Raw genomic sequence first — 14,677 nt, forward strand, 5'->3', positions numbered from 1 at the left:
GCCTCGCCTGGCTGCTCCCCTCTCCCCTGGCTTGGCTCCTCCCCTGGCTGCTCCCTTCTCCATGTCCCCTGTGGTGGGGGAGTGCAGGGACTTGTTCCTCCTCTGGGCTCTGGCCCTTTGGGTCTCTGGGGGGTGAGGTGGGAGTGGGGGGAGGATTTTGGCTGCTGGGCTGTCTGTTAATGATGGTCTCATTCTGTATTGGGCAAGTGGTCAGCAGAAGACACCCTCTTTTGTGTTGATTGCTCTTGGGCATCACTGTACCTGGGAGTCTGACCCCTGATACCTGAGTGAGCATCTCTGCTGAGACAGATGATGACTGTTAGGAGTGAAATACAGTGAAGAGTTCTGAAACACTAGGTAGGGATGTGCTTAGACTAGTTGAACATCTTTTTTTTCCCCCCTTTTTTTCCTTCTGTGATTCAGCAGCAGTCCTGCCTTTGAATCACACAGACCTGGGCCAAACTTCACCAGAGACACCCAGAAAAGATGTGCTGAAGGCCCTGAAGTTTTGCTTCAGGGTATTGCAGAGACTGCTTTTCACCCAGACTCGTGAACACCCATCCTTGTGTAGGAGAAACATCTACCTTTCCATCCAGCACAAGAGATTTACTCCAACCTGGAGTCCCCAACCCATCTGTGAGACGTGGTGTGTTGTGTGACAGAAATCCCTTACCCCAGGTGTTCAGGGGAGAACTATTTTTACCCTCCAAAGGCACCTTTATCCTGTAAAGGATAAAGCTCTTCTGATGCTTTCAAGCCCCTGTAAGCTGTCAGGATAGACCCTCAATCCTTTCATGAGTCCTCCAGTGCCTAATCCAAGAGTTTCATGACTGGGACTTGCTGGTGGTTCCATGCCAGGACTACATCACTCTTAGTACCCCCTAGGACTGCAGGAGAGCTCGTGACTCCTGTGTTCAAAGAAGGGTGCATTTAGCTACGGGGGGGAAAACAAACAAACTCATTACCTCTATGGACCCTGGATCTACTTTGACAATTTCTCCTGTGCTGTTGTCATGGCTAAGGTTGGGTGGGCTGTGTGAAGGTAGCCGCCTCTCTTCCTTTAAGGCATGCTCCAAAAGTTTCTTATTCAAGATCCTGGCAGCGTTTTCGGTGAGCGTGTACCCTGGAGGAGCAGATAAGTCCTGCCTGATGCTCGTCACCTCAGTCCCTTCTTCCTTTTGGGTCTCTGGGCCCAGTCGGAGGGGACTGGGCGACCTGCCGCGGGCGTTGGGACAGGGCTCCTGCACCGGGCCCGGCTCCGCCCTGGGCTCTGCTGACCTGGACCTGGGGCATTTTTGGAAGGTCTCGTGAAAGATGGGGCTGTGGTCGATGATGTTGAACAAGCTGGAGAGGCCGTCGTTGATGGTGGTGTGGACGGGGCTCTCCCTGGTGGTGGTGGATCTAGCCCAGGCAGACTCACTGAAGCCCTTCTGAGGCGTGCCGGGCCCGGCCCGGTTACTGGGCTGCTCTGGTTTGGGAAGGGGCTTCCTCTGGAGCTTTGGAGAACCATATTTGGGGGAGCAGCACGTGCGTTCGAACTTCGCCTGGACCTTCTCGATGACGGGGGTCACCTGCCTGCTCCTGAGGCTCCTGGATGGGGAGGAGACGGGCGTGGAGCCCCCCTTGGGGGTCAGACACTTGTGGGGGCTGCTGGTGATGTTGCGCAGGGTGTCGGTCTGCAGGCCCACGCTGATGGTCTGGGTGGTTTGAGTCCCTGTTGTCCTCACCCCGTTGGTCTGACAGGCCGTGTCCTTGAACTGGGGCTCCGCCGAGCCCGAGTTGGAGCGGATGGCGTTGCGCACGGAGAAGGCCACCTCCTTCATGTCATCACTCATGTTTTTGGACATCTCCAGGCTGTGCAAGGGCGAGGCGAAGCCCACGGTCGTGCAAAGGGGACGCTCGATGGGGTGAAGGCCGCTCTCTAGAAAATCCTTGTGGTGTTTGGCCAGGTCACAAGACCACCTCCCAAACCTATCCGAGGAGGCGCCTTTTGTCTCGGCCACGTTCCCCATGGCTTTGGTCATGGAAAAGAGGAAGTCTGGCTCCACCTGGCTCTTCCCTTCACCACCAGCCATCACCGAGTTATCAAACCTGCGGACGACCGGCGGGCTGTGGAAGACCCGGACTCCCATCTTCTCAGGGCCACCATGATTCCTCATTGGCTGCTTCTGGCAGTGCTCCGGGCTGGTCATGGTGTTCGTGGTCATGGTGACACTGGTGGTGAGGTACCACGATGATGCCTGGAAAGGGTCTGGAGGAGGCTCGTTCCCAGCTTTCCCTATCTCTGTCCTTTCTGCCCAGCCTTCCGCAGGCTTCTCGGTGGCCCCGCCGTGGTTCCTGGGGTTACTGTAATCCCAGTTTTTGTTGAACTCTTCGATGTATTTCAGATCATCAGGAGACAGGGGAGGGGTTATGTCATCTTTGCTGCTGGACAAAGGCAAGTTTTTCTCTGGTAGAAATGGAGAAATATCCATCAGGCGCTGGAATTCTGACATGGAAGAAACGGACATCGCCCTGGAGAGGAGGGGAACAGACAGTCACTCAGGAGGCCCAACTTTCACTATCTGCTTATATATAAAAATACTTTATCCCTCTCTTTCATTCAGGCTGGACATGAGGAAGAAGTTCTTCCCCAGGAGAGTGGTGAGACCCTGGCATGGGTTGCCCAGGGAGGGGGTTGAGGCCCCATCCCTGGGGGTCTTTAAGGCCAGGCTGGAGGAGGCTCTGGGCAGCCTGATCTAGTGGGAGGTGTCCCTGCTCATGGCAGAGGGGTTGGAACTGGGGGATCCTTGTGGTCCCTTCCAGCCCTGACAGATTCTGATCTGTTTTAGCAGAGGACTTTGGAGCCCTAATGGCTCAATGGTTGGACTTGATGATCTTGGAGGTCCCTTCCAACCTAAAGGATTCTATGATTCAAGTTCCCTTTTGCTAGCTTTAAAATAGCTGTGGAACACAAACGTTCCTGATGTGTCATTAAAAGCACCAAGTGGTTTATTCATGGTCCTTCCTTCACTGCTCTCTCATGGGTTCCTGCTTGGGAAATGCCTGAAATAGGGAGCAGTAAGATGCATTTCAAAATGGGACTACTTACAAATATAAATGAATGGTGTTATCAGGAAAGATCTCATTACTGAAAGGAGGCTGTAGTGAGGTGGGGGTTGGTCTCTTCTCCCAAGCAACAAGTGATAAGACAATGGGAAACAGCCTCAAGTTGCACCAGGGGAGGTTTAGGTTGGACATCAGGAAGAATTCCTTCCCCTTGAGGGTTGCCCAGGGCTGTGCCAGGCTGCCCAGGGCAGTGGTGGAGTCCCCACCCCTGGAGGGGTTTCCAAGCTGTGGAGATGTGGGGTGAGGGACACGGGGCAGTGGGGACCTGGTAGTCCTGGGTTAATGGTTGGACTTGATGATCTTAAAGGTCTCTTCCAACCAAAATAATTGTATCAGTGGAACAGAAGCATATTGAGACAAATTAATCCCTGGGTAAATCCATTAATCTGGCCCTCAGGGTGCCTAGGAGGTGGCAGGGCTATGCCCCAGGTCTGTGGTTTGGGCACCAGAGAGCTCCAGCAGCTGAATATTGGTTGGGTTTTACTCACCTTTGAAGATTTCCTTTGTGTGTTTCTTCCTCCTGAAGAAAAACAGAAACAAGCAGGTTAAGTTCTCCCTGAACCTCTTGGTGGCATTAAATTGGGGGCACTTTGGCATTCATTATCTGCACCAGGTATGGTCACCTCTAACAAGTGTCTGATTTTCCCTCTGGTGAGGAATCTTAAGTTGCCAGTGGGAATATTCTTCCCTTGGCACATCAGCAGCAGAATGGGCCATCCCACCAGGACAACAACTGCTGAGGGAAGGTCTCTTTGCCAGATCTAGAACTTCCATAGCCCCATGCAATCACAAATGGAAGTAAGCTGCACGTGGCTTTTTCTTCCATCTTGGTTTGGTCTCTATATCTGTGAGAGAATCTGTTCCATGGAGGTAATCTGCTTTCTGCCAGACCTAGCTGTGCTGAAATGAGAGAGAAATCAAGGTTCTTTGAGGTAAAATTTCATTCTATGTTCTCCAGGAACCAACCAAGGGCACCAGTTGAAGCCTCATTAAAGAAGCTCTATTAAATGTGTGGGAAGACCATTCCTTGTTGGATAACAGGAATTACCTACAGCCTGTAAGGGCATTAAGAGGTTTTTATGGCAATTATTTCCCTGAGACAACTTCCTTAATGAGTTTGGGGGTTTTTAACAGATATTCTGAAGCAATTGCTCTACAGTTCTTAGTTAAACTGTTTGTTTCTATTTCTGATAAACTGCAGGGAATACAAAATGTGCTGAGGGAAAAAAAAAGGACTATTTTATTCAACCTCATGACATCAAGAACATTGCCAACACAGAATTGTATTTCAAATTGGGGCTACTCAAAGAGAGCACCACTTAACTCAGTGAGTACCTGTCTGGTATTGATCCAGAGTTGGGGGAAAAATAGGAATAAACAGATCCTCCTTGAATTCACTCTGGTGTAAGCCTGGAGCAGTGTAAGTGGCTTCAGAGGAGTTAGTGTAGAGTAAATCTGATCTAACTGAATGGAGAATGAGGCTGAAGGCTGGATTCTAGACCCTTCACCAGGTTCTTTGCCCTTCTTTGGAGGTGCTCAAGGGTTGTCCAAAGAAGAGCAATGATGAAGGTTGTGATGGGTGTATGAGGGAGCTGGGGGTGCTGAGCCTGGAGCAAAGGAGGCTCAGGGGAGACCTTCTGGCTCTGCACAGCTCCTGACAGGAGCCTGGAGCCAGGGGGGGGTCGGGCTCTGCTCCCAAGGAACAAGGGACAGGACAAGAGGAAATGGCCCCAAGATGCACCAGAGGAGGTTTAAGTTGGGTGCTAGGAACAATTTCTTGACCAAAAGAGTGTCCAGAGCTGTGCCAGGCTGCCCAGGGCAGTGGTGGAGTCCCCACCCCTGGAGGGGTTTCCAAGCTGTGGAGATGTGGTGTGAGGGACACGGGGCAGTGGGGACCTGGCAGTGCTGGGGGATGGTTGGACTTGATCTTACAGATCTTTTTCAACCTAAATGATTCTATGATTGACTTCCAGTTGTATCACAAAGGCAACGAGTGGAGAGGAGGAGCAGCAGGCTGCAGCTGCCTCTCTGCACCCTCAGTTCAGCTCTTCAGGAAGCTCCCATCAGTCTTGCTTGAGCAAACCCTCTGCAGGGCCATGACTTTGACTAAAGCATGCTGTGAAGGCAAGAAGCTAGGCAGATATCACCAAGGACCAAATTTTGCTGGTATCTGAAAAAAAGAAAAGGGAAGGGAGCTCTCCTTTCTTAAATATCAGTCTGAATTTGAAGGAAAGAAAATCAAATTAAACACCCAACATAGAACCTGGACACTGGTGCCAACGTTCTTCACTGAGCACTTGGCTCTGTGTGAAATAAAAGCTAAAAAATAAGAAATCTGGGCTCCCCCACTGCCAGCTGCACATTTATGGCACTTGGGAACATTTAACTGGAACACAGAGGTACCTGCAGGGGCTTAAAATGTCAGGAGGGTGGTCACATTTCTCACCTCTCAATCTTTTTTTCCTCTTCTTCCTCTCAAAGAACTTTCTTCCCCAGTCCTTCAGTTGAGTAACAATGTTTTACACCTCAAAAAAAACTCTTGGGTCAAATTTTCACAGGCATGTGAGCCATGAGTGAGTGAAGGCTCACCCATGAACCTCATCCTGCAGGGAGCTTGAGATCTGAGCTGTGAAAAAGCTCTTTCCCAGGGTGGTCCAATTTTCAAGCCAGGGTACACAGAAGCTTCTGTTTCCCCAAACCAGTATTCACGTGCTCAAGGGCACAAGTTGAAACACAATCACAGCATACTACCTCTTTGACTGGGAAGCTTCTGCTTCCCCAAACCAGTATTCAGCACAAGTTGAAACACAATCACAGCATAGTTTTGGTTGGAGGAGACCTTTAGAGATCATCTAAATGAAGGGAAGACCTGGAGCTGGTGGAAACAAGCCCATGGTGGTGCAGGTTTTAGCAGGACACAGCCTACATGCACTGTGGCCCAACTGCTTCTCTTGGTGTTCTGCATCTCTAGAGCTTTGTGGTGGGATCTAAGGGTGGGTACTTTGCTGAGGAAGAATAACATCTTTTTTAATATCTCATTTCACTTAGAAATCAACCACAATGGACCATCCAGAAGTTCCTGCAGGACTAGATGACCTTTAAATGTCCCTTCCAACCCAAACCACTCTATGATCCTAGGAAGTGCCTCTCTAGCACTTGCTGGTTTACTAATGAAATGGAGTCCATGTCTCCTCATATCTATGTATTGACTTACAACTGGAAGAGATTTAACATCTTCTAAACCACTATGCTGTGGGTTGCCCAGGGAGGTGGTTGAGGCCCCGTCCCTGGGGGTCTTTAAGGCCAGGCTGGAGGAGGCTCTGGGCAGCCTGATCTAGTGGGAGGTGTCCCTGCTCATGGCAGAGGGGTTGGAACTGGGGGATCCTTGTGGTCCCTTCCAGCCCTGACAGATTCTGATCTGTTTTAGCAGAGGACTTTAGAGCCCTAATGGCTCAATGGTTGGACTTGATGATCTTGGAGGTCCCTTCCAACCTAAAGGATTCTATGATTCTAAACAGAAGTATCATACAGAACATGAATGGCCACCAGGTGAGGTAATCTTTGGGACTTTTACAGAATCATAGAAGGTCTGGGCTGGAAGGGACCTCCAGAGATCACCTAGTCCAACCCCCCTGCCATCAGCAGGGACATCTCCAATTGGATCAAGTTACTCAGAGCTTCATCCAGCCTGATCTTGAATATCCCCAATGCTGGGCCTCCACCACCTCTCTGGGCACCCTATTCCAGTGGTCTATCACCCTCCTACTGAAGAACTTTTTCCTAACATCTAACCAAAGTTTCTCAGGGGGTTGACACTGGTCTGATGAGCTCATAAGAAGGAATCTAATCTTGTCCACACCACATTTCCTACCGGGGAACTGTTAGTGACCCAACATCCCCCTTCCTACAGGAGGGACGTTGAGGTAAGAGAGGACAAAGTCTCAAGAGAAGCAGAGGAGCACATACTTCTGCCAGCCCGGTGAAGAACTTCTCCCGCTGCTCACGGGGCTCCTCGGGGGAGTCCAGGGACAGGGACTCCAGGAAGAGGTTCTCCGTGGCGCTGCACCGGTCGCTCTCCTTCAGCTTGGACAAGGAGCGTTCCTCCAGGCGGACGGCGTCGGAGTCGGAGTAGGACCTCGACCCCACGGGACGGGGCAGGGGAAGGTTCCCCTGGAGGGTCAAGGGATGGAGGTTCCTCTCCTTCTGCTCACCCAGAAGAGCGGGTCCTCTCCGCGGGCTCGCTTCTGGCTGGAGCTGGAGACAAGGAGAATGGAAGAGAAGGGAAGAAGTTCTTCCCCATGAGAGTGGTGAGACCCTGGAATGGGTTGCCCAGGGAGGTGGTTGAGGCCCCATCCCTGGGGGTCTTTAAGGCCAGGCTGGAGGAGGCTCTGGGCAGCCTGATCTAGTGGGAGGTGTCCCTGCTCATGGCAGAGGGGTTGGAACTGGGGGATCCTTGTGGTCCCTTCCAACCCTGACAGATTCTGATCTGTTTTAGCAGAGGACTTTAGAGCCCTAATGGCTCAATGGTTGGACTTGATGATCTTGGAGGTCCCTTCCAACCTAAAGGATTCTATGATTCTATTTTGGCTGAGGTCTTTGGGTTGGAAGAGACCTTTAAGATCATCCAGTCCAACCATCAAGCCAACACTACTAAGTCCTCTGCTAAAACAGAATCTGTCAGGGTTCAAGGGACCACAAGGATCACGAACCTTCCCCAGGAGCCACCACGAGATCCCCACCTGGCTCCAGGGCCACCCCAGCTTTGCTGCACTGGCCTCTCTGCAAAGGGAGATGTCTCCAGGGCTCTGATTCTGATCTGTTTTGGCAGAGGACTTTGGAGCCCTGATGGCTCGGTGGTTGGACTTGACTTGATGATCTTGGAGGTCCCTTCCAACCTAAAGGATTCTATGATTCTATGACTCAGGGCAGCAGGAGTGACTAATTCTCTGTGTGTGTGGAGTTTTGCTTGTTCACATAAACACCCCCCCATTGTGTCCATATATACACAAATTCCTGCATCCATTTCCCACCTGATTTGATAAGGAAACAAATCAACACCAGGCTGTTATTTAAAAGCATTTTTTTTTTGCCATGAGATCCTGAAGGGATAAAAGCAGAAGCTGAAGAAAGGTGGCATCAAAACAAACACATTCTTCTGGTCAGCAGGACAAAGGTTGGACTTTCCCATCCATCACTTGTTGCCAGAGGTGGAAAATTCTGCTTAACAAAAGGCCCAAGCTTTGTTTTCTAGCTGGACCAGCCCTAATGCAAGAGTGCAGAGTCCACTGTTTGGGCAGAACATTGTCAGAGGGGTGGATGAGCCACACAGAGCATGTCTGAAGGAAATACATATTCATAGGAGGGCCATCAAAGCTCTTAAAGCTGAGAGAAGAGAGGGTGAACCACTAGTGGAATTGCCTGTCTGGAAATTGGATGATGTGGTCAGCTTCCCCTTTAGCTGCAGGTACCAGGGGAGAGCTGAAGTGATGGTTTCAAACAGGGGGACTGAGAGCAGGAATCTGATAAGGGACTCTGATGTGGAGATAAGTGGCTGGCAAATGCAAGTCCTTCCCTAGGAGCCTGGAGACTGAGGAGCTACAAAACAGATTATTTGAATCTTGTTAAAAGAATAAAAATAAAGAGCCATGGTATTGCCTAGTGTAGAGCAAAACATTTTGGGTCCCAAAGGATTGAATTTGCACTTGGGCTGAAATGGGAGAGATTTTTTGGCTTGATTGAGGTCTCCAGAAAGAGGGATGCAGCTTCAGGGTTTTGCTCATGATGGACAAAATCTGAAAACAGTTAAAAAGAGCTAATTTAAGGTATCCTATAAAGGTAAGGGGTGGAAGCTGTATCTCAAGAGATCCTGCAGCCTGTTCTCCAGCAAGACCCAAAGCAAGGAGAAACAATAAATCAGGTTTTCTGCTTACAGAGTCCCTGTTGCAAACCCTTCCAGATTTTCAGCCATCCTATAAGGAAAATAATCTGGGAATCTTTATGAGAAAACAATACAGATGCTGGCTCACCCTCTGGATCTCAGACAGCTGAGAGGAGGATTCAAGTGAGAAATACTGCCCTAACTTTTCAAGAGCGACTGATGATTTTGAGTCCCTGTGTGTTTATACCTTTAAACACACAGATTTTCATACAGGGGATTTTGGAGGTTTAAATATTTGCCAGCATGCCCCGTGCACAATTAGCTTTAGGAGGGAGATTCTCTAAGGGAAAACAAAGTGAGGGGGTACTTAAGGAAAAAAAAAACCCACAAATTGGAGCTCTGAAAAAAGTAGGTCATTGTGGGTTTTATATGTGAGCAGCGTTCTCATAACCATCTAAACTATTTTATTTATGTTTTATACATTGGTGTGAGCATCCCTCTTATCACACATGGATTATTCAGGAGCTGTGTGAAGCAGAGAGGTAAAAAAAAGCCATTATTAGGAAATTTGGCCCATGCCTGTCTGCTATCTCTTATTAGACTCTGTTTTTCAGACATACACCCTGGTGTAGTCTCCTCATCCCCTACTTATTGCCATACATGGAGTACACACAGCAAAACCCTGGGGAGAGGGACCTCAGAGACACACTAATTGTTCCCATATAAAGCAGGGCACGGCTGCAATCAGAGAGGATAGTCAGCTAAAAAGCCTACAAATATTTGGAAGCTTCCTGTCACACAGGGAATTGTTTGATTCCGAGCAGAGATGGAGTTATGAAGTCTTGCAGGCAGGTGGCCAAGATTTCAAATGCTGTTTGGGATCACCCAGCCCTCTGAAATGAGCTTATAGAATCTTTTTTATTTCCTCTATCTATTGCTAATCCTGTGGACAGCTCTGTTGGGCAGCAAATATATAGTGGAAGCCTAGAGGTCTCAGAATAGTAACGACAGAAATCAGCTCCAGGACTCATTAAGAGCTATTTTGTTGGCTCTCCCAAGATGACACAGAGAGGTTATGTCAGGTTTAAAGAGAATTAAAAGCTGGGTAACATTAATAGGGATTTCTCTGTTGCTTCCTTCCATGTGGCCCATTCCCAGGGAATAGAAAAAAAAGCAGTTTTAACCAGGTTAGGTCCCACAGGTACAAGGAAGAGAGAATATTTTAAAATACTACTCAAATTGTGAAGAACTTGGCACCATCTACCACTAAACCCATGGAAACCAGGTGATTTGGGTGAAGATCTCTGCCACAAGCCTTCCTAGCTCATAGGTGTTGGTGGTTTTCTCTGGTGAGATGTACTGTTGGGCTGCATTCTAAGGGCTAGCTCCACAACTTGCATGAAGAATACACAAAACCCTTCAGAGAAACGAGAGATTAAAAAATGCAGGATATTATTTACTGATATTTTTAAATGTAGAAGCTCAAAAAGCACCTTTCTTGGCCTGTAAAACCTTCCTATTGGTCACTGCCCACTCAGAGCCACACCTTCAGTGGTGAGGTTGGACTAGATGGGCTTGAAAGGTCCCTTCCAACCCAAAACATTCTATGACTCCAGTTTAACCTGTGAAGCTCCTTGGTGCTTCACTCAAACACACTGTTCCCTAGAGAGCAGGCACAAATCTGGTGCAATTCCATTCCTCATGTTTTAAGGACAGGAAGTATTCAGTTAATTGAGGATCCACAATTTCAGTTGGGTTTTCTTATTTTTTCCTGTAATGCATGACTCAGAGCTGAACAATATTCAGTAAAAACATCTTATATTAACATTTCATTTTTCGAGTGGCTTCCAGCTGGATAATAAATTCATTAGGTTTAATTTGGCTCTGATGCTTAGCAGAGGAAAGTCTGGCTAGGCATGGAAACCAAAGGGGCAGTTATCTGCAAATGATGGCAGAGGTGTGGACAAAATCCATGTAACCAAGGTCAGAGGTGTGTGCTGAATATTTAGTATTGATGGTTGGTTGTTACTGGTCAGAGCTCCCCATGTTCCTTTGCTAGGGAAAAAATAATTCAGCAGAGACTGAGCAGTCACAGCAGTTACATTTTTGGGGGCTAATGAATGGAATTTTTTTGGCAGGAAGCTGTAAATCAAACCTTGGATAACCCTGTGTGTGGGACTGAGTGTTTTAAGCACTAGGAGATGCACAAAAGCTTTCAGGCAGAAGGAATCGATGGGACCATGACTGCCCGGGGGAACTGAGACCAGGCAGGAAATGGCCTTTAACCTGGAGTTGATTACTCCTAAGTGGTCTTTCAAAGGGATCATCAGCATTTTCCTTGCAGTCCCTTGTGTCTGTAAATAGTTTTGTAGCATGAGAAACGCTGATGTAGCCAAGGAACCAAAGTTTGTTCTCGTGCTGGTGCTCTTGACCTTGGCCTGAGCATAGTGATCGTGGAATCCTAAAATGTCTGGGCTGGATGGGACCTCCAAAGGTCATCTAGTCCAACCCCCCCACCATAAACAGGGACATCTCCAACCAAATCAAGCTACTCCTAGCAATGCCTGATGCCTGCAGCCAGCAAGGTGAGTCCTCACCTGCTCCAGCCTCCTGAGCAGCTCCTTCTTCTGGCGCTCCCACTCTCGCCGCTCTCTGTCCAGCCTCTCCAGGAGTTCCACCTTCTCCCGGTTCCAGTTCTTCTCATGGTGCTGGATCTGCCAACGCAGGTCCATCACCACTCCGTGACTCTCAGCCAGAAGCTTCTTGTGCTCCTCTCTTATTGGCATCAGAAGTGAGGCCTGTCTCTCCCGAGGTGTTCTCACTCTTCCCTTCCAGCTGCCGTTAAAACAAATCGTTACCAGGACATTAAAACTTCTTGTGCTTGACACCAAATGTGAGTTAAAGACCTGACTCCACGGAGGGAATGGCAAAATTATGGCAAGCCTTAATCTTAGGATCTCAATAAATGACCAAATATGTTCAACTGGGAAAAAAAAAAAGGTTTAAAATCAAGACAGTGAATAATATATAATTCATAATGAATCATTTCTCAAGCTCTACCAGCTCGTGCTCTTAAGGCATCAGTTGTGATCTTCCTGATGGGAGTGTGGGTACCAGCAATGAAAGACACATGGAGATATGCTTCAATCTCATCATCATCTCTTGAGACCATCCCCAGGACAATGTCCTCAGCCACTGCTCTGCTTTTGTGGTCTTACTCCGTGCACCCGAAACCTCAAGAGTGATCATTCATCTTCTGAAGAGACTCTTCCCAGAACAACCCTCAAAAATGGTCTTATTGTCCAGCTCCACACACCTTCCAGCAAAAGAGGGTGTTAGCAGCAGCAGATCTTCCCCCCATCTCTGCAGGTTCTGCTGTCTGAAGTGAATTCTGGGGCAGCTAGCTGATATTACCTCCCCTCCTTTCTCCTTCACTTCATGCTCAGGGTTCAGCTCCACCAGACCAGAAGAGCTGGCCCAAGGTAATAGTTTCCTAGGAAAATGCAGGCTCAGTGGGGTGTCAGGAGGTCTCCAGTCACCCCCCTGCTTCTAGCAGGGTTGGCTCTGAGATCAGATTGAACTGTGCAGGACTTTGGGAAATGGGATCCACCTCCATCCCTTGGCTCTGCAGGTGGAGTGAAAAGCAGCAAAAACTCATCTCTGCCTCTGAAGTTAAAATTGCCCTCAGAAAGGACAGGCAGCAGGACTGCTGGAGACCACACCTTCATCATCCCCTGGTGGAAAATGAGCCCAAACTGCCTGAGCAAAGGGACGTTCACATTGGAGTCAGGAGTGAAGCTTACTGGTCTCTGCAACGGCCTCCCCAGAGGTCACTCTATGATCCTGTGACCAAGACACTTCTTCTCCTATAAATGCCAATAAACACAGACACCTGCATGGCTCAGTACTGCACTGGTGCATTTCCAGCCAACTCTTCTGAGAAAACACAGCAAGAACAGGTTCAGTTCCTTTATTCTCACCTTCATGACAAGGCACCTCCTACCTGAGCAGTTGTACTGGGACAACTGGAATCCAAAAGGCACCTCAAGAGACAAAACTCAGGCTCCAGGGGACCTTTCAGGGTAAAATACATATTTTCCCTGGGATAAACATAATCCCTTTCCTGTCTGTGCCACGTTTCCCATTTCATTAACCACCTCAGGCAGTGCTGGACGTGTGGGGACGTTACCTGTTGGAGGTGACACTTGAGCTCAGCCATCTCCACCTCCCAGGCTGCCTTGTGCAGGGCGTACTGCTGCTGGAGCCCCTGGCGCTCCCGCTCCTCCTCCCGCAGCTCGGAGTGGAAGTCATCCAGCAAACCCTTCAGGGCCTTCAGGAGCTTCCGATTCTCACTTGCCTGCCAGAAGGAAGCAAAAGAACTGCTCTCGTTGGATGGCTTCAACCTCCAGCTTTGTTTTTAGGAGGAAAACCACCAGCACGTTCACTGTGGGGAAGAGGAAGTGTCTGGGCTAAGTTTTGCGTGAGGAAACTAAGAACAGAGATGTCTTCTCCATCCACAGGCTGCCCAGGGAAGAGGTTGAGTCACCATCCCTAGAGACACTCAAAGAATTGTCCAAAGAAGAGCAAGGATGCCAGTGAAGGGCCTAGAGCACAAGTCTGGTGAGGAGAAGCTGAGGGACCTGGGGGTTGTTTAGTCTGGAGAAAAGGAGGCTCAGGGGAGACCTTCTGGCTCTCTACAAATCCCTGAAAGGATGTTGTAGACAGATTGTTGGTCTCTTCTTTCAAGGAACAAGCAAGAGTACAAGAGGAAATGGCCTCAAGTTGTTCCAATGGAGGTTTAAGTTGAACATTAGGAAAAATTTCTTCCTTCAAAGGGTTGTCCAGGCCTGGCCCAGGCTGCTCAGGGCAGTGGTGGAGTCCCCACCCCTGGAGATATTTAAAAGATGTATAGATGTGATGGTTAGGGACATGGTTTAACAGTGGACTTGTCAGTGTTAGGCTGATCTTAAAGACCTGATGATCTTTAAAGGCCTTTTCCCACCTAAAAAGTTCTACAATACTGCAATTCTGTGATTCTACTTCCTATTAGCTGAAGTCCTGAAGCACCCATGAAAGCCAAAGATACTTAAATCACCCTGAAAAAGGCACTAAACATCTTTCTGCATGGAGGACATCTGTAATAGCTTCTTTTTGAACACTGTAAACCAAAGCTGGAGCATCATTCCTGAGGTTTGTTGGGTAGCTGGATGTCTCACACACACCCAGTCGTTGCTCAGCATCAAACCTCAAATATTGATAGACTACCTATAAAGAAAAGGGATTCATTTTCAATGCTTTTGTATCATCAAGTAAAATTACTTATGTTGTCTGTGCTCTTCTGATAGCCAGGAGCCAAGAATGGCATTAACTTAAAAGCCTGGCCCAGAGGTGACACCTGATCTTGGCAGGTATTGAAAGACAGCACCCAGACTTACTCAAATCTCTAATTATCTGTTTTTTTTTTAAATTAGTTTTGGCATTTACTTACAGCAAAATCTCCAGAGGCTTGCAAAACCTGTCATTTTTATCTTAGATACTGAAAAATGGCTTTGGAAGACTCATTCTGGATCAGTAAAACCAAAGGTATCCCACTGATTTTGGAACTCATTGAATTAGAAGAGAAAAAATGTCTAACATGACCTATTTATCCCAAACCTCTCTCAAATATCCCCAACGAGCCTCTCAAAGACC

At 48.4% G+C, this 14,677-nt stretch overlaps 1 protein-coding gene across 1 annotated transcript in view; it reads right to left on the minus strand.

Moving 5' to 3' along the window:
- LOC103782073 (microtubule cross-linking factor 1-like) overlaps positions 1–14,677 on the minus strand; it is a 42,224-nt gene that overhangs the window by 2,894 nt on the left and 24,653 nt on the right. The window contains 6 exon segments of the mRNA XM_008949815.1: positions 966–2,514; positions 3,597–3,628; positions 7,075–7,362; positions 11,584–11,764; positions 11,766–11,821; positions 13,176–13,343. Coding sequence (XP_008948063.1) covers positions 966–2,514; positions 3,597–3,628; positions 7,075–7,362; positions 11,584–11,764; positions 11,766–11,821; positions 13,176–13,343 — 2,274 coding nt within the window.

This window comes from Merops nubicus, unplaced genomic scaffold (genome assembly GCF_000691845.1).
Source record: "Merops nubicus isolate BGI_N331 unplaced genomic scaffold, ASM69184v1 scaffold2501, whole genome shotgun sequence".
Classification (NCBI taxonomy): domain Eukaryota; kingdom Metazoa; phylum Chordata; class Aves; order Coraciiformes; family Meropidae; genus Merops; species Merops nubicus.